This window comes from Juglans microcarpa x Juglans regia, chromosome 4D (genome assembly GCF_004785595.1).
Source record: "Juglans microcarpa x Juglans regia isolate MS1-56 chromosome 4D, Jm3101_v1.0, whole genome shotgun sequence".
Classification (NCBI taxonomy): Eukaryota; Viridiplantae; Streptophyta; class Magnoliopsida; order Fagales; family Juglandaceae; genus Juglans; species Juglans microcarpa x Juglans regia.
Window position 1 is genome coordinate 27453875 of NC_054600.1, and position 19497 is coordinate 27473371.

General features: G+C 33.6%; 3 protein-coding genes across 5 annotated transcripts; 1 reads left to right on the forward strand and 2 right to left on the reverse strand.

The window, feature by feature from the left end:
• Positions 1-301: 301 nt before the first annotated feature.
• Positions 302-2512, reverse strand: LOC121261657. The gene is made up of 3 exons (XM_041164123.1): positions 1878-2512; positions 1651-1751; positions 302-1000 (listed from the first exon to the last, which is right to left on the reverse strand). Exons 1-3 carry the CDS (start codon positions 2402-2404, stop codon positions 363-365), a joined length of 1266 nt encoding a protein of 421 aa, XP_041020057.1. The 5' UTR covers positions 2405-2512; the 3' UTR covers positions 302-362.
• A 4918-nt stretch (positions 2513-7430) lies between these two features.
• On the forward strand, positions 7431-11113 carry LOC121260263 (transcription factor E2FC-like). Its single transcript, XM_041162091.1, is given in 11 exon segments — positions 7431-7472; positions 7590-7678; positions 8004-8058; positions 9249-9301; positions 9382-9432; positions 9519-9567; positions 9671-9706; positions 9709-9735; positions 9814-9893; positions 10068-10455; positions 10601-11113. Coding segments are annotated over 10 exon segments (738 nt in total). The 3' UTR covers positions 10324-10455; positions 10601-11113.
• A 4422-nt stretch (positions 11114-15535) lies between these two features.
• LOC121260662 (putative HVA22-like protein g) lies at positions 15536-18604 on the reverse strand. Of its 3 annotated transcripts, none has more exons than XM_041162607.1 (7): positions 18313-18604; positions 17349-17389; positions 17161-17259; positions 17017-17073; positions 16858-16921; positions 16535-16744; positions 15536-16117 (listed from the first exon to the last, which is right to left on the reverse strand). In XM_041162607.1, the coding sequence occupies exons 2-7, from the start codon at positions 17378-17380 to the stop codon at positions 15671-15673; spliced, it is 909 nt and encodes a 302-aa protein (XP_041018541.1). In that variant the 5' UTR covers positions 17381-17389; positions 18313-18604; the 3' UTR covers positions 15536-15670. The 3 variants fall into 3 exon arrangements, with proteins under 3 accessions (XP_041018541.1, XP_041018542.1, XP_041018543.1); XM_041162608.1 differs by having other exon boundaries at positions 15536-16111; positions 18313-18602; XM_041162609.1 differs by lacking the exon at positions 17349-17389.
• Between the last annotated feature and the right edge of the window lie 893 nt (positions 18605-19497).

A 19497-nucleotide genomic window follows, 5' to 3' on the forward strand; every position in this document is an offset into this window, starting at 1 on the left:
CATATATAACTTTGTTATCAAAGTATATTATACAATTTGGAGAAATGTATATATAATTTGTGAACCTTGTAGTATTAAATAAGAAAAGTTTTGTCCATCATTCTTTTAATTATTATTTTATGACGCAGCATTAAATAAAAAAGTCATCTATTTATTATTATTATTATTATTATTATTATTATTATTATTATTTATCAATCATCAATGATAAATATTTTTATTAAATAAATTAATCTTAACATTAAATTTAATATGAATCATATATTTATGTTACTACGAATTGTAAAAAATATTTGACTGCGAAAAATACCGAGAATTATGATTTAAAAACAAACAAACAGCTTGGAAAAGACTAAAGTTAATCAATATTGGACAGCTTTATAGATCACTACAAAACATGGCAGGATGGCCTTTGCATTAAAAACGGTAAGCTCCTCCAGATTGGAGTAGATCCCCGAGCAACCGGCAACAGACTCGTATGATCCAATCGACATGTTGTCCTCCTCCGCCGGTGCTGCATCATCAGCCATGCGCCTCACTCTACCAGCAATCACGCGACACACCAGGATTGCCCTGCGACCGTCCGTACAACGCATGGAGTCGTGCGCCCTACCACTGCTGGCAGTGGTCAACACTCCCTTGCACTCACCACCCTTGCCTTGGAATCCGTGCCTAATGACAGTGCAGACTCCACAGGCTGGTATGGAGCTGCACAAGTTGGAGGAGCCCCGTGCTCCGAGCGCGCATGACATGGTGGTGCAGTGGAAGCGCAACAGTTCATTCCCGTCGGCTGCACATCTCGGGTTTTTCTTGGTGCTGCTGAGCGCGCGGGTCTTCACCGCATCTCGACAGTCCTCGAACCGTTGAATGGTGCTCTGGGTATTTTGGACCTTCAGTATCCGTTCAATCTTGCAGATCGGATTGTCCTTTTTGAGCCAGCTTGATTTGAAGATAATCTCCACGATATTTCGTCCTGAATCTTCAGGTCCCAGCTCTGATACTGTACCGAAATTAGAGGCTCAGATGCCAGGAAAAAATAAATCTCGCTTTAAATGAATGAAATATTGAAGTTACAGAATGAGGTCAGTGTCCAGTGTCCACCAATGAAGGTGGGCCAGCTCACTAAAACAGGCTATTCAATATCCTTATAAAGCAACAGCTGGTGGGGTGTACGGAATGGCCCTACAACCTTGATGTGGCATAAAATGCTCTAGAGAAGGAGAAGGAGAAGCAGATGATTTTCGTCATGCAAGATTCACGGAAATTGTTTCTTGAATTTTTTTTCCTCCGCCTTAGCAAAAGTCACTGTGGGAAAGAATATGTAATCCAAAAATTACGAAGATGTCTACAAAATCGTGCACTAATTAAGTTCGCGTTAATTTCTTCTCTAATTCAAGCAGCTTGGCTCTTGGAGTTTCAAATTTCAAAGCAGAGGCTTTTTAGATTTTACCCATGAGTAGTAAACAGAAGAGTAAAACGTACCTTTTTCTTTTTTATTAATAAAGAATTTTATTGACAGAAAGAGTGAAATTAATATAAAAAGAAAATCATATGTATGTATGCACATGCAATGGTGCAGTACTGCAATGGTAAGGGTGAAATTTCTCTAAAATTAAATGATATGCAAAAGAAATTAAATAATATTATTACCAGCATGGCGAACTGCTTGGTGAAGCTCCAAGCTTTCAACCTTCGGAAAGACCTCCCCGCATTGCGAGCAAGCACAGATAGTGGTCCTTGGTGTTGGGTACCTGATTTATTAACGATATAATTTAATTTTCTGCCATACTTTTCGTGATCATTAATGCAAAGTTAAAAGAATTTCTGAAATTATATTATTAAAAAAAAAAAAAAACAACAACAACAACAATGCGCACCGACTAGGGTCAACGATCATGTGACACTCGTAACACCCAGAAAGCTTTCGGAATTGCATGCCTCTTGAAGAAGACGAGTACACTGATCCACAGGTGGATCTAGCTGAACCTGATACAGACCGAGTTGACGACCCGGTGACCGCTTTTCGACGACTGAGCAGCCCGGTTTCCTGACCGACTGTGCTACTCTCGGGCGAGTTATCAGCTCTGTGAACAACCCTAGTGTTCCCATGAACCACGTCCCGGAAGCTACATATGGAGCTGCAAGAAGACCCTAGCTTCGAGTATCCAGCGACGGTGGCGTTCTTTGATGGGTCGTGCACCTGTGTCCCTTCGATTTGTTTGCAGGTGAGGAGGTTCTTGATTTGGTCCCATGAAGATGCAGGTTGTTTCTGCTGCTTCTGCTTGCGTTTGGATTGTTGTTTTTTGGACTCTGAGGTGATCTCTGGTAGGAAAGTTAAGAGAGCCATAAAGAGCAAAGCAAGAAAATGGAAGAGAAGTAAAGCAAAACGAGCTCTCTCGTTCATATGAGAGAGAGAGAGAGAGAGAGAGAGAGAGAAGCTTTCGATTTTCGAAAGACGAGCGTGGTGCCGTAAGGGGGAGGATCCGAGAGTAATAAGGAGGCAAAGCGGGTGGGAATGGTGGGTCTGCCTTATTTATTGTTCCATGTAGTCCTCTCTACTTTTTATATTCACTCATTTACTTCTCTGGTATTCAAGTCCGATTTCCTAAATTTTTTTTTAAATTTTAGTTAAAAAGACACTCTTTATAATTTTATCTTAAATTTTATTTATTTTTAAAAAATCTTATACGTCACATTTTTTATCATTTCTTTATTATATTAAAATAATATCATTCCATTCTTTCTTTATTATTTTTTTCTCTCACTTCTATTTACAAACTTAACTATTTAATATTTTTTCTTATATTTTAAACTATTACTATAGTGAGTATTTTAAACAAAAATTTAAATTATTTTTTTACGGGTTTGATAATATTTTTAAAATTATTATTTTTATATTTTAGTAATTATTCAAATTATTTTAAAATTATTATTTAAAACTATCATAAATATCAGTATAAAAAAAAGTAATTGATTAGAAGAAGAATGTATTTTATTTATTAGAATAAAATATTAGTAAAAGATGATTTAGAGGATGAATAGTAATTTCTTATATTTAGGAAACCATTGTTCATCCCCTGAACCAAAATCTTAAAATAGGAAATGGGATGGGATAGGATTTTTGAACTTTTCCCTAAATTATTCTCTATAATTTGGGATAACATTGATATGGAGATGCGGATGGGATGCTCTTACACAACGAAAATATTTTCATCCTTTCCACCTAATAAATAAATTAATAGCAGCTTAGAGTAGACTAGTTCGATTTAGAGGAAGGATTACCGCTACATTTACAAACGGATTATATAAAAATAATTCTATAAATTAATATGATTTCATCTTATCTATTAAATTTATTTTACAATAAAAATAATTTTATAACATGATGAAGCACATTAAGTTATATCAATTTATAGGATTGTTTTTGTCTAATCCCCTTGTAGTTAGAATATTTTCCTAGAGGAAGTTCATCGAGTGGTTCAGGTCATCTTGCTGCTAATTGGACGGTCAAGGAGCACTCATGCATGCATATGCTTACATATAATTATGCATTGTATTATTATTATTATTATTATTATTATTATTATTTTATTTATTTTATTTTATTTTATTTTTTTGTGGGTTACAGCTTTGTGTCTCACCCGGGGGGCTTGTAAGTACATCAGTTAATGAATGCTGTTGACATTATGAGTAAACCTATTAAAGAACCAGCCAGTTTAATTTATGTGTTCTCACTGTAGACAACATTAATAATGCATCACGACCAAAATAGAACATGCAATATTAAAAAGTAAGCGTTGTTCAATCTTTTTTTAAAAGTCAAGTGGGTGTATTATTGAAAAAATTAATTTTTTATATGAATTTCATATTTATTATTTTTATTTTTAAAAATATGCGATACTTGCTTTAAAATTGCAACTATTAGTAGGATTGTAAATAACTCGGTTTGGACCAGCAAAATTAATCGGATCAAGATTTTCGGTCCGAACTAGACCAGAACGAATCCAGGACTGGTCAGTCTCGATCCCAAATATGTAGACCGATGAAATTCAGTCCGATCTTCTCGAGGATTACAAATTTTGGATTAGGCCGGACTGAACCAAATCCCTATATATATTTTTTAAAAATATTTTTAATAATTTAATATATTATTTTATATAGTAATTATATAAGTTAATGATGTGATTTTTATCTAATTTTTTTTTTTATCATTGACCATATAAAGTATAAAATAATATATGCTATCAATTAATAATAAATTATAAATCACGTGATAATTTATGTCATTATATGTAAATAATTAATACATTGCTATTTGTACTAAATCAAAGTAATTAGGTAATTTTTTTTTAAATATCTAAGTTGTAAGCAAGCACAAATAATCTATGTATAATGAAATTATTTTATATCCATTAACCATATATAAAATGTATGACATTATTAATAATTTTGCATACTAAAGAGTAAAATCTAAGTTAGTAAGTAGTAACTAGCAACATCATAAATATAATTATAGTAAAATACTTTTTATAATGAGTTAGTTACATAATCCATATTAATAATTTATTTAATTTTAATTTAATAATTTAAATATTTTTTTTATAATTTATTTAAAAAATAATTAAATCAGACCGAATAGATCAATTGTATTGGAACAGTTCAATCCCTAAGAATATTCGGTCCGGTCCGATGGAAAAATGATGATCCATCACCCCCAGACCGATTTACACGCAGTAACTATTAGTATTAAAATGGGTGAAAATAGCTAAACCACAGAGATTGAAAACTAACCCACAAATAACTAATAAAATGAAGGGGGTGGGGGGTAACTTCGCCGAAGTCTCGAATTGGTAAAATACAATGGGGTCCGTTCCCCCATCATTTTATAAGTAGCTTTTAAAGAGGGTGGGCATGTGGGTGTTTTCTGTAGCGAAATCACGTGTGATGGGGTCCAGATTCCAAAACGAAGCAAAATGAGAAGTGAATGAGCCAAATAGACATCATATAAAACAAGCAGAAAGAATAAGATCCTCTACCAAAGTTCGTCTTCCAATGTCCCTTTTTATCCATTTAATTAGTAATTGGCATCCTTTTCTTCTTTTTGTTCTCTAAATATTTCCTAATGTACGCCAAGTTATTTTGCACCATTCAAATAACATTTTAGGAAAAATATTTATTTGTAATCAGATCTTTATTACAAAAATATCATTTCATATTAAAATGAGTTTATTCCTATCGTAAATAATTATTTTTATTGTAAATAATAATTAAGTGAATATTCTAACCTATTTGACAATTAAAGAATATGACATGAATTGCTACGTATTAATACTCCTAAATTCCCAAAATAATACATACACTAAATGTTAAAGTATTATATATATATATATAAGGAACACATATACTAGCTAGCTGGATAATATGATTTGAGATAGCTTAGTAGCTGAGGTTGTCTCCCCCGGCTGCGTGTCCACATGTCAAACTATATAAATTAGTAAGCTAATAACAAGGAAGAGTATCTTTCTGGGAGTGGTTAGACTTAGATGTCATATATATATATATATGGATATGGCCAACCATTCTCTTAAAAAAAAAAATAAATAGTAGAGAAAACGGTGTCCCCTCGTCTGTCGTCCTCGACTCGGGACCATATGTTTGATATGATTCTGATTCACCATTATGAAACTATCACTTAATAATCAATTATAAATTATTCCCTCCAAAAGGAATTATGAAAGGGATATATAATTAATATTAATTAATGCAAGTACGATCACAATTATAACATTATTTTTAAGCCAAACCAAATCCTTAGATGTATAAATATATTATTTCTCCCCAATAGCTTCAAATTAATTTATATGTAATAATTTCATGCAACTTAATTAATTATTTCCCTCATAATTTCTCATATCCATGCACATATATATATATATATGAAATCAATTATATATGGGATGAATCTGCGAATCTGGTTTTGTTGGTTCAACCACTATCCCAGTGATCATTATCATATGGCTCTTTATATATATATTACAAGCAAATGACTAAAGAAACCCCAATATTTTGGCATTTCCATGAAGTTTGGGCAAATTATGTCATTTTGTTACAAAGTAATTAGAAGAAAAAAAACAGAATAGAAAAGAGAAGAAAATCCCTTTGACATGTATTAATCCTTATTATTCAGGCATGTGCATCGCCATTTTATTTGTTGTCTATTGGTCTGCGATTCCTGGCCGAATAAACCTACTCTTGGATGTCAGCTACTCTGTCTTTATCTTCTTGTAAAGCCATGCCCATGTCCCCCCTGTGTATTTTCTCCTACTACCAGTTATAAATATTACCAACCCCAAACACCTTTTTTTTTTTTTTCCCTTGGACCATATCCCATGCTCGAAGATCAAGGAATTCCAAAAATATAAGGCCGAAACTTTGCGACGAGATGTCTCAGACTCTCAAACCCAGTCCGTCCTAATTTACAACACCAATGCTTTTGGAGTTTGGCACGACTGTGTCACGTGTGTGTTCGTAGGCCGTAGGACATCATTGGGCCATAAGTGAGGCCTGTGCCCAATTAATGTACCTCCACCTGGAAGCCTTACGAGCTAATGAACTATGACTACTCGTTTGTCTTTGTTACGACAATGGTCAACTATAGCTACAATGTTTGACTAGCAACGGTTAAACCCCAAGAGTTAAGGGCTTCGAGGATTCTAATTATTTTAGATTATTGACTGAAATCTAGATTTAGAGAGGAAGAAAGATAGATATATAAAGTAGATGTCAAAATATTATTGAGAACACTTCATCTATATGAGAAAATCTTTCAGACAACTATAAATGTTACGATGTTCACTTTATATATCTATATCTCTCATTTTACGCATTAAAATAGATAAGAGTATTCTAAAAAATCAAATAGATCATAACTTTAATACCCATCCATCCATGCAAAACATGTCAAAACTCAAAAAACTGAAACTGGTAACATCCTTTTATTCGACATGTTTTATTGCAAATATTCATGTCTTGGGCCCTTTTAATGAGCAAATTGATTTCTACGTTATTGGTTTTGCTTACAGAGTCTTCTAATGGTCTGAATGCAGCTACTAGCTGTCGTTATGACAATTCTTTAGGTATGTTTATTCTATTCAGTCATCTCTCTTCCTCTACGTCCCAAAACATCACCACACACATGTTGTGTACATTTCGTATGTACTGTTGAAGGATTGACTTTTCTCTTTGATGTGGCAACCGAGGCTATAGTACAGTTTGCCATGTTTTTTGCAGGCTTATTGACCAAGAAATTTGTCAATTTGATCCGGGAGGCAAAGGATGGCACACTTGATCTGAAACATACTGCAGAAATATTGCAGGTATTAAAAGATACACTCTTCCAGATTTTTTCTATGTGAAATTCAAATTGAACGATGTTGGGAGATAGATTTTATTCCTATGACAACATTTATATGGTGAAAATGAATTTAAGATTTTACTACACGGCAGTGTTTTCTGCCATGAATTTAAATTGCGTGCTGACTAATTTTTATTCTTTGTTTCGGTATTTTTAACTTTATTGGTTTTGAAAGGTTCAAAAGCGGAGGATATATGACATTACAAATGTTCTTGAAGGAATAGGATTGATAGAGAAAACTTCAAAGAACCATATACGTTGGAGGTAACGATAGTGAAGTTTTCATTTATCCAAAAAAAAAAAAAATGTACTTCCTTTGGTTCATAATGGGTGAAAGTTTATGAATTGTACGCCTTTTAGTGAAACACTCTTCCTAAAATGTTCTTATATGGGCCAAGAAAGGTGAATTCGATTTTATTTTTCTCCAATACATGAATCAATTTTGGGAAAAAAAAAGTGGGTAGAATTTGGGTTAAATGGATAGATGGAATTTTTTTTTTTTTTTTTTTTTTTTAATTTGATCTGCCATCGAGCGGCTCAAGAAAGCACAACACCTATTAAGTGATAGTGACCAGTTAGCAGATTACAGGGGATATAATGGGATTGGCCCACGGGAGCTGGATGATCAAGTCGCTGCACTAAAGGTGCACAGTAAATCTGAGTCATTTCAATCTCTCTCATGTGCTGTGTATCGGTCTCATAGTTTCTCCCTAAGCGGAATTGTATGTTTGGATAATTTTTTCGTATGACAGCGTTATTTCTTACGTGGTAATAAATTAATATATTTAGCTACGTTTGGTTGGTTAGTGTGATTTCAACCCTCTCAAATTAATCATTCCTAAGCCTCATTATTTTTTCAACTTCTCATAAAAATATTAATCTCATCTCAACCTACTTTATATATTTATATACATATATCAACCTCTTTACATTCAAATATATCATACTGGAAGCCACAAAACAGTATTATTCTCGTATCAACTCAAATCATCTCAAATCATCTTAGCATCCAAACATAACTTAATTTTGTTGAATTGTATGGCTATGTCATCATATATAATAAAAAGAAATTTTTATACACCATACTATCATCTCATTTTCATCTCACTAAGTATGATATGATCATGTGGCACATTTATCATCATTAAATAATCATTTATTACATGCTTCTTTATCATCTAATGGTAATGAATGTGCCACATACCACTTAGTATAATCAAAATATGATGAGTGTGATATATAGCATTACTCATAATAAAATAAGCAACAGGACAGGATCTTTGTAGATTAAGTTACGTTTGAATGCTAATATGATCTCAGATGATATTTGAATAGTAGTAAAAAAGTAGTTAATAGTATTGAAAAAATGACGAATAATTTATAAATAATAATGAATAATTTGTAAATAGTAGTGAAGTAGTCTTAATTTTAACCCATTCAATTCTGGAAGCAGATTTCTATGCCAAAAATAGCGAACAATGTATTGTAACTTTTTACTAGTTCACGAATTTGCATGTTAGCAAATCAATTGCAAATAGATAGCAGGTATTAAATTTATCCTTTTGCCATGAATGCAAAATTAACAGAAACAGATGCTAATATGGAAGATTTCTGATGAAGGATCATTTTCTCTAGCAATTCTCAGAAGCATAATTTATTGCATGTGCATTAATTGTTTAGATGAATAAGTCAACATATATTCAACTTCAACATTGGATTTGAAAGCTGGTTGTTGCTTTGAAAACTGAATATAGATTTAAAAGCCTTCATGTTCTCTAACCTTTCGTCTTAACTTATTGCAGTAACTTGAACTCTCTCTGTGGTTTCATTACAGGCTGAAAATAAAAGCTTACATGTTAAAGAACGCAGTCTTGATAAATCTGTAAGGTTGGTTCACTAGGAGTTGAGAGTTGTTTTTCTGTGATTGACCTCTAGTGTTTTGAACTTTCATCACGATCCTTCTTCAGGCAAAAACAAGAGCATTTGAGGGGCTTGGAGGAAGATGAAAATTATCAAAAGTATACTCTGAATTCATATGTTTTTGGATATATTTGAGACATATTTCGGTTCTTTCACTTGATACTTTGCCTCTTTGGACTCTTAGGTACCTCTTTTTGACAGAGGAAGATATTGTATCTCTTCCATGCTTCCAGGTCTCTCTTTCTCTCTCTCCTCTCTAGGGAAACTTCATGAAACTCGTATCATATCTGTGGATCTCTCAAACTCAGTTTCTAGTTGTTGCTATCGTCGTCTCAGAATCGAACGCTTGTTGCAATAAAAGCTCCACAAGCTATAGTTATATTGAAGTTCCAGATCCCGACGTGGTGGGTGGTGTAGATGGATGGGGTTTGAAAATTGATGCACTATATTAGTTTGTGATTGATTAGTTTCTTGATAAGCAGGATTTCGGTTTTCCCCAAAGGCAGTATAAAATGATTATTAGAAGCACCACTGGACCGATTGATTTGTACCTCTTGAGGTATTTTCACTCTGTATCCCTCCTTCCCTATCCCCCTAGCTCTCCCTCTCTCTCTTTCCCTCCATATATGTGTATATTCTTTTCCTTGCAAGTGAATGTAATATCTTTTTCCATATTTACAAAAAAACAAAAAAACAAAAAATCTTCTCACAGCCATTTTGTTGATGATTGTAGTAAATACAACCGCCAAAATGAGGATATGAATGTAAGGTACGCTAAATCAATGGATTTATCAGCTAGGAATATTTGCCATTGCAGAATAGAAGATGCAAGGCAGTCTTTCAAACACCAGGGTGATCATATGAATTCTCCTGAAACTTTCAGCTTACTGGATTCAGATGCGTGTGGGATTCAGAAGATTACTCCTTCAGAGTGTGGCGTACGTATGTTTGGAGGCATTTGTTTTTTATTAGCCACATATAAATCTTAAAAGTGAATCTTTACGGATGTCTATTCTTCCTCTCTTGGATCGTGCCGAAGGAAAACTAACCAACTCGTTTGCTGATTGACCATGATTACTGGTTCCAATCGGATCCTGAAGTCAGCATGACCGACTTGTGGGGTGAGCAATATTCTTTCTCTACTCCTTCTCCAACAATTTTCAGTTCCTGGAATTCTAACATCTGATCATGCAACTAAACAATTTGAAGGCCCATCCTTTGAGGAAACCTGTACATATATCACCTTTTACCTTTTGTGAACTACAGCAAATGACTGGTCCCAAGTAGGCGACTTTCTTGAAGATGGTTCTCATAAGAGTATTGCAGCATTTGCTCAGCCACCAGCTAGCATGACATGCGGATGTTGTCATAATGCACATGGGAAGCAGATAGTTGGACGTTGTTCCGTATGGCATGAAGGATGTCATTTATACCTGTTCACTTTTTGACGCATAGATTTTGTAGCTAGTTTTTCTTTTTTTGTTCTGTTCTTTTTCCCTCCCAAATTAAATTAGTTATAGCTAATCACAACATTTAGGAAATGTGTGGAAAAGATGCCTGTTATCTGCCAAACTACCGATGTATGTAGGGTCATTAGTGTAGGTTGATATAGGGTCCTGATCAAGTAGGATGATGGCATGCCACTGTTTATTTTAGGGCATGTTATGCAGTGAAGGGTGCAAAAGAGCGTAGGATAATATGCAGATACAGATCCTGAATTCTTAGTAAATGTTGAAGTTGGTCCAAGTAACTTTATACCAAGACACCATTTGTAAAGTTTGGGTGCCCGTAGCTTGCCTATTGTCGTCAGGTATTGCTGCTAATCGCGTATCCATTCTAAACGAACATGAACACGTTACCCACGCAACGTCAGGGTGGATAGACAAGTCTGGGGAGCTATAAAGATGTCACTCTTGATTGAGGTTGATAGACTTTTTTTTGTTGATGAATATTTTCGACGAGTTCATCCCCACTGTAAAAAGTTAAAAGCCATTTCACCTTAGTGTTCCATAATTAAATTGGAGTAATAAAGCTCTGCGTTTGTGTTTCTTTTTAGCTCAACCACCGAGTTGGTGGTTTAGCTACCAAATCTTACAAAATATAAAATGCGATCGGAGTAGTTCTTCTGCAGTTGGATTGGAATATTTTAAGACTAGAGTTTCAGCTGCATTACCTGTGTGTGATACTATATATTGAGAAAATGAAATCTGAAGCCAGTCAATTTATTTATTGAAAATGATTCCCTCGGGTCTAGTTTTTTGAACATGTAAATAAAACAACAGTCTTGAAGTCGGTCAGAGTGGAGTAACGTAATGGTTCAAGGAAGATCCAAATCATATCGACGGCTTGGAGAGTGAGATGAGATAAGATGAGAATTTTATAAATAGTAATTAAATAGTTTGTGAATAGTAAAGAGATAATTTGAATTAAGTATTTTTAAAATTTTGAGAAATAAGAGAAGAAAAAATTGAATAAAAAATATTATAAAATTAAAATATTGTTAGAATATAGTTTTATAATATTATTTTTGTTTAGAAATTTGAAAATTTTGAATTATTTTTTATTGTTTATTTGAAAATTTGAAAAAGTTGTATAGATTAGTTTAAAAAAATTATAATGATAAGTTTAAAAATTTTATATTTAAATTATATTTAAAAAAAAGATAAGATGAGATAAAAATTTTGGAACGAGACAAGGACCAAAAGAAGGCTCAAATAATATTTGAGCCAATACTTCAATTGTAACGTTGAGTTATCTATTTGAAATATAGGTCAAAATGTGAACTGAGTTTTCTTTGAATCTTCACAAATTTTCATCTGGCAGAGTCTCACTGGTGGTTGGTTAAACGAGTGCTGGAATTTGCCTCTCGTATATTTTCAGGAAATATCTCATCTCATCTCATCTCATCTCATTTTATCATTACAACTTTTTTAAATCTCTACATAAAATAAAATAAACAATTCAACTTTTTCAAATCTCAAAACAAAAATAATATTAAAAAATATATTCTAACAATATTTTATTCAATTTTTTAACTTTAATATCATCTCATCTCATCTCATTTTTAAAAACAAACAAGCTTTAACTTCGTCTCAAGTTATTATATTCGAGCCAATCAATTTAACTTCGTCTCAGGTTATTATAATAGTATGCGCACGTACTCGGAAATTATGTCCAGGAAGAGTTCCCAACTTCCCGCATCGAGTTTAGAAGTATTCTTCTGAATACAGCAAGTCCACTGCGCAAAAATTTCTAAAAAATGAAACAATTATCAGATGGGGTGTTATTGGCAGAGAATCCATGTGCCCCCTTATCCTTGGGTCACCATCACGCCAACAACAAGTAGTCAGCTATTCAAAGGCTAAAAGAAGCTTTCAGTAATGGGACCCATTTTGACCTTACAAGGAGGCTTTCTGGGTTTCATTGTGGCTGTAGAACTTGCAAGGAGTTCTCTATACCTAGTTTGCTTCTTGATCTTTTATTTGATAGTATCTCTCTCGTGAGCCATTCGCCTTTGTTGCATTGATTGTGAACGCTAGCGGAACTAAAATCGGAACCCTTTGTCCTCTGATGATAATGATTATCCTAACTCTTTGGGACCATTGACCATTGTCGTGGTTAAGAGTGTCGCAACCTCATATCTTTAATAGATAAGATCACACGTGTCCTTTTGGGTTGGAGCATGCTGATAATATGTGATATCAATATCATTACAATTCTCCTACATACAACCGTCCGTGCGGAGCTGCATGCAACCGACTGTCACATCAACACTCAACAAAAATTAAAAAAAATAAAATCGAGAGAAAGCATCGGTGGACTGAGTGAAACGTAGCCAAAGAATAGAATGGAGAGCAAGTTGTTCGTATTCTCCAAAATGGCATTTTATGTGGACGAAGAAGGGATTTGGAAATGCCCAAAGCATCCCTCCAAGCATTGCATTTATGCAGAGTGAAAGAAAGGAACACTTCCCTGTGGCCCAAATTCATTTTTTAGAGCATTTTGAGTGATTGAAAAACGCCCAAATCTATTGCTACAGAGCATTTCAAGTAACTAAAAAACACCCAAACCACCATCTGACTGCAGAGCATTTCGACTAAAGCGAGGTGCCATTAGCGATAATTTTTTTTCAAAGCATCTAACTACAAAGCATTTCAAAGATGGCTGCAACCAAAGTTTTTTTTCTTAGGGGAGGTTGGGTTTAATCAAAGTATATTAGTGATAGACTGTTAATTTCCAATGTGGTAGGGATTTACAACCATCTTTCATAAAGAAGATATCTGCTTAATGAGAGCAAGCTAAAGCACCCATCCAAAATGACCAAGAGAATCAAGAAGGCCGGTATTGTTAATAAGTATGGCACTCGATATGGTGCTAGTCTGAGGAAACAGATTAAGAAAATGGAAGTTAGTCAACATAGTAAATACTTCTGCGAGGGACACAACGCACCCACGGTTCTCGCCAATTGTAAATAAACTTTTTCATATTATTATATTGATGGTTGTGGGCAAAACTTTGCCCCCTAAATTCTTATAGTTTACGTTACCCTTCACAACGTTGACCTTATTTCAATCCACCAAAGCCATAACCCTAGTCTCCTAACTCGTCCTTGGGCGGCTTGCCATCGTTTGTCTATATAATTCCATAAGTAATGATTTTTTTCTTATTTTATTTTAAAGTAAAATGGATAGTATTTAGTTATGGGAAATATTGAGATTTCTCACCACTGGCGATTAGGTGTTTTTTTCAACTTAATGATTAAGTATATTTTAATACGTTTATCAAATTTTTTAAATGTTCAAAAGATTTTTAAAAAAAGTTAAAAAAGAAGAAGAAGAAAAGAAGACGACTATTTTGGTAACAATTCTCGGCATCACCCTTTATTTAGAGTTAAATTGTTTGGCTCAAACCCTTACCTCTTTGCTCTGTAATAAAGAGACCCTTTGCCGACCACTGATGTGAGCCGTTACTAACACTGATACACCTTTAATAAAACGACAAAACTAATAATGACTGCTTTTGCTGGAAAAGATGAAGAAAAGTTCACCCAACTCAGAAATTGATATGACATAGGATATCAATCGGCAAAACACTCAACTCAAAGCCTACCTAATTCAGTTTTAAGATAATGACTCTGTAACTCTATTGGCGGGTTCCAATTTGGAAGTCTTACTGACTACTACAACTGTTCTCTTATTCACTCCTCCCCTTCTCTTTTTCCCTAACTATACCCCTACGTTACGATTGATGTCAAAATTTGTTCTGAAACTTTATAGGCTGTGAACAATTGTGTTAAGGTTTAACCATCAGTACTTTTTTTTTTTGTTTGAGGTGTTGAAACCTTGGTTGGTCTCTCTGTCTTTCTTTTTTCTCTTCCTCTTTAAATAGACGGTAGGCCGGTGTGTCGTCAAGTTAAGAGAATAGTATCTCTTAAGAGTCGTTTTGATATTAAAAATATTTAATATCTATAAATAATAGTAAAATAATTTATAAATAACAGTAAAAAAATAATAAATAATTTATAAATAATAAAAAAAAGTTTGAAAATATCTTAAAATAATTGTGTTCCTAAATAGACCTTAATGTCAAGGTAGGTTCATATCCCTAACTTGGGAATTAAAAAATATCAATGAAATCGTCTGAATTTCTCCTCTAATAAAAAATATATAAAATAATATTTGATTCAAGATATAAAAAATAATGTTAGATATACTTTTAAAATGTAAATCTTACTCGCTTTAAAAAATAATAGAATCCATTTTAAAAAATAGAATTTTTTACTTAAATCTTAAATTTATCTACTTTTTTTAAAAAAAAAAATATACAGAACTTGCACAATTTAAAACCGTACAAATCATTGTCCAAAAAAACTTCACATCACAAATACATAATCCGTTATCACGCCATATACTTTTTAAATGACAGTTGAGAGTTATAAAGCGACGTCACTTAGTCACTCTCCAATTGCTTTGCTCATTTAAATTATTTAATGATGTCTCAAGATATGTTAATTTAATAAATATAATTATTCATTCACATAACAAAGACTTACCGGCTAGTATCTATATGCTTCAACCCACTTTTGACGACCAAATTGTCCATGTATCAGCCGGTTAGGCGCCTCTTAGCCATCCAACTCACTTTTTTTTTTCTTCATCCCTAATCATTCGTGACTTGAATTTGTCAACACATCAGAAAATTAAACAACAAATAGAATAGAAGATAGAAAACAAAGATTTACATTAGCGTCCACATCACAATTCAATACCCACTATAGTCCGCCTAGATGAAATGCTAGTTTTTTCACATATAGAAAAAAAAAAAAAAAGGAAATAGCTAACTATCATTCTTCGATGGTTTGCCAACAGAACGGGTTTTCCTCAATGTGACGCGTGTAGATCGAATGGCTTCTTCCATCAATGTTTCTTTTGGGGCAGGATTCGTGTTGTCCTCAGTTGCAGAAGGCGCTGCTGCTGCTTCTTCTTCTTCTTCTTCTTCAATCTGCATTGGCTTTGGCTCTGCTTCAGTTGGAGCAGCTTGGATGGCTGCTTCGGACGGAACAGTTGCTTTTTGAGGATCCAAACCTCCTCCTGCTGCTGCTGCTGGAGGATTGGCAGCTTTGGACTCTAGTGAAGAACCAGCCTCTTCCTCCTCATGGTGCTGACTGGAAGATGTACTAGAAGTGGGAGATGGAGGTTCTTCAGTTTGGGGTTGTGCTGGACTAGCTGGTTGACGGTTAGGTGGAGCAGCCCGTTGGTTAATCCTGGCACTTGGTTGCTGTGGCTATAATTTATAAGTTTCAAATACGGGTTAAAAAAAGAAAAAGGAAACAGTAACATAATGTATGAAGCAGTTAGGAGGGGTGAGCCAAGTCAACTGAACTGGTTAAAAAAAATCCCAAATAGATTAGCTTCTACTGGGTTTAAAAGAGATGCAAGCATTCAAATTGAATTTGAAATTAAACTCAATTGCAGTGGATGATAAAACTTTGCAATATATTTTTTAAATTAAAATCCAGCTCGTTCTCTGAATGAAGAAAACAAGAAAAAAGAAATCATGTCCGGTCAAATATTTTCAATAAATCATCACGGCTCGTGAAGGAAAACAAAAAAAAAAAAAATCAACACAACAGATTAACACATGATTCCATTAAAATATTCACTAAAAAATGAAGGCCTCCTCATACTTTTAATAAACTACCTGAGGAGGGCGACGCTGTGGTGTTGATTGTGCAGCAACATACTGTAAAATATCATACATTCTTGTCTGGCCATAGCTTGCGGCTCTTTGCCAATACAAAATTGCAATATCTGCAGCCCTAGTCCTCAGTTCCAACAAGTTCCGATCAATCTCAGTCTCATGCTTTGCAACATACGGTCTAAAGAATGAATCATAGACATACGTTGTTCCCTGACACAGTTACAAAATATCAAGTAAAAGAAAGAGAGGAAGTACAAAGAAGGCAAGCAAATATTCAGGTAATTATTACATTTCATTTCCCAAGCCTAAAAGAAATCTCATACCTTTGTTTTTGGGTACCACAGATATATAAAGAATGCCAACTTAGCTTCACTGTACATTGGAACCCTTCAAGAAAGATGGAAAAACACGATTACAACATGGAAAAAGATTTTTCAAAGCATGAAATTGTCTCCTTGAGACTTTTTCTATTACAATCTCACCATGAGATAAAAGCGTCTCCAATTCTCTCACAAACTGTCAAAACAGCCACCAAAATCCTGCAATGCACGAAGGAAAATTTTGCTTTTACCACAAGATACTAGTTGCACAACTATTTTTGGCACAAATGGCAATCCATAACATACCAATACTGGCACCAAAAGAGAAGTTGCTCGATCTCCGGCTTATTCTTTTCAACAGTTTTGAAGCACTCATAAGCTGGATAAGCATAGCCGAAAATCATTCTGCCAACACATTCCAAGTGATTGAATTTTTATTATCAATAAAAATAAACCTGGAAAGCAAATGAGAAAGTGGGGAGCAAGTAACATACACGAGTCCTCTGGTGAGAAAGGATCCTATCATTTTGTATACCTAGCACATACAAAGGAACTAACTAGTAAAGCCAAATATGGCAGCTTAAAATCACATCTGATAGGTACCACAAAAATAAAGATGTTAATCTAAGAGGCAGTATGGAAGCTCTATGTAATATAAAGCAAATTGTACAATATTTATACCAATATAACAGCCATAAAATATGGTATGACTACGCTTCTTTCGAATTTTTACAGTAATGAAACACGGATATAACATTGATATATGAGTCAACTAAGGCCGATTAAGGTCATCATACACAACGATACGGCTTCTTACTCATATTTGCAACTCTGTATCAACTTAAAAGTCCTCTAAATACTTATAACGAAATAAAGTTCCTATTTTCTAAATTGTTACGGCAGCCTAACAAACATATTTAGATTCCATCAAATTGAAAGCTTAAAAAAGGACAAATCACATAAAACCCCTTGAAAATCCCGTTTTCCTTACTCTTACTCAATTCTCTCAGCAGCAGAACGAGTGTATCATACAGCTGCAAAATTGAATTCTCAGTAAAAATAAAAATCACAAGCTAGAAGTTTGGGGGTAAAAAAAAAAAAAATCCAAAAATGGTCACCTGGAACAACCACCTAACAAGTTAACAGCCAAGAAAACTGTATCCATCGTATCAAGCTCCAAGCAAATTCAAAAAAAGAAAAAAAGAAAAAGAAAAAGAAAAACTAAGCATAATCAAATTCAAACCAGAGAACGAAGGCGATTTACCGAAAAACCAATAAATAACCTTAAAACACAATGGAAATGCACAGTTACAAGGAAAATTTTAAATACATTAAAAAAAATCTCGGAAACTGTCTATTCCATGATTATTTGGAAACTCTAAAATATTAAAAACAAATGAAGTCTAAGATTTCATATAAGACAGAGATAAAGAATGAGAACGAGAAATCGATCATTACCTCTGGATTATTTTCTTTGAATATAAATGAAGAAAATCCAAATTTCGAGAGAAAAAAGTGGTGTAAATCGAAATGCGGAAGCTAATTGGAAGCAGACATCCGAGGAATTCTAGGAGATTTCCGGCGTGTATGGAGAAATCCGCGCCGCCGAAAAGGCACGGCGAGCCGTTACGATGTCGGCAGTGAGGGTCAATTTTCCAGAAAGAAATGAAGAGAGCGAGCGAGAGCGTGCGAGAGCCGAGAGGGACTCAGATGGAGAGAGGCAGTGTTGGGTGCCGTTTAAATTGGTGTTTCCCTTTTCATTTCTTAATTTCTTTTTTCTTTTTTCTTTTGCTTCTCCCTGTGCTACGTAGTCGGTGGGTTTAATTCCGAATTTACTACCACTTTCATTTTTTTTACTGACACTTATATTTTGAAAGTAAATTACACGCCTACTTAACAAATTAGTCATAGGTTAGAAAATACTGATTAAAATTTTAATTTATTAGAAGAAAACTGATTAACGCATCAACGCATAAAACTTGAACAAAATATTTCATTATTCTAAGCCAAATAAAGAGAATAATTATTTATAACTTTCCACATTGAATCTCATTAGTCATTAATAATGTGTGGGTTGTGTCATTAAACATATTTACACTAAAAGTAAGCAAGACTATCATCTCAATAATAGTAAATGGATTTTATACTAATAGTGTTTTGGTAAAGTACTTAGTATCTCATGTTTAGATTTATAAAAAAAAATAATGTTAGATTTAAGTTCAAATATACAAAGCTCGTTCAAACTTTTTGTTAAAAGGTTATTAAAATAATCATAACATAGTTTAAATAATTTTTTTTTTTATCTAACTAATTGAAATAAGAAATCACATATATTACATTGATGGCGTGAGGCAAACTCGTGATAAAGGGTCAAAATTATTACTTTTATGATTTTATGACGGTTAAAATAGTATATGAGGATAAAGGTTGGTCGCTTTCCATCTTCTGCCAACGTATTAAAGAGGCATTATTATTCTTGTAAAATTTTATTTATTATCTTCATACAACGCACTTTATATAATTTTTTATTTTTTTATTTATTTATTTATTTTTATTAAATATGTGGTATATGAATGATGAATAAAAAAATTTAATTAATTTAAGAAAAAAATAAAAATAAAAATAATATATGATGTGTAAAAA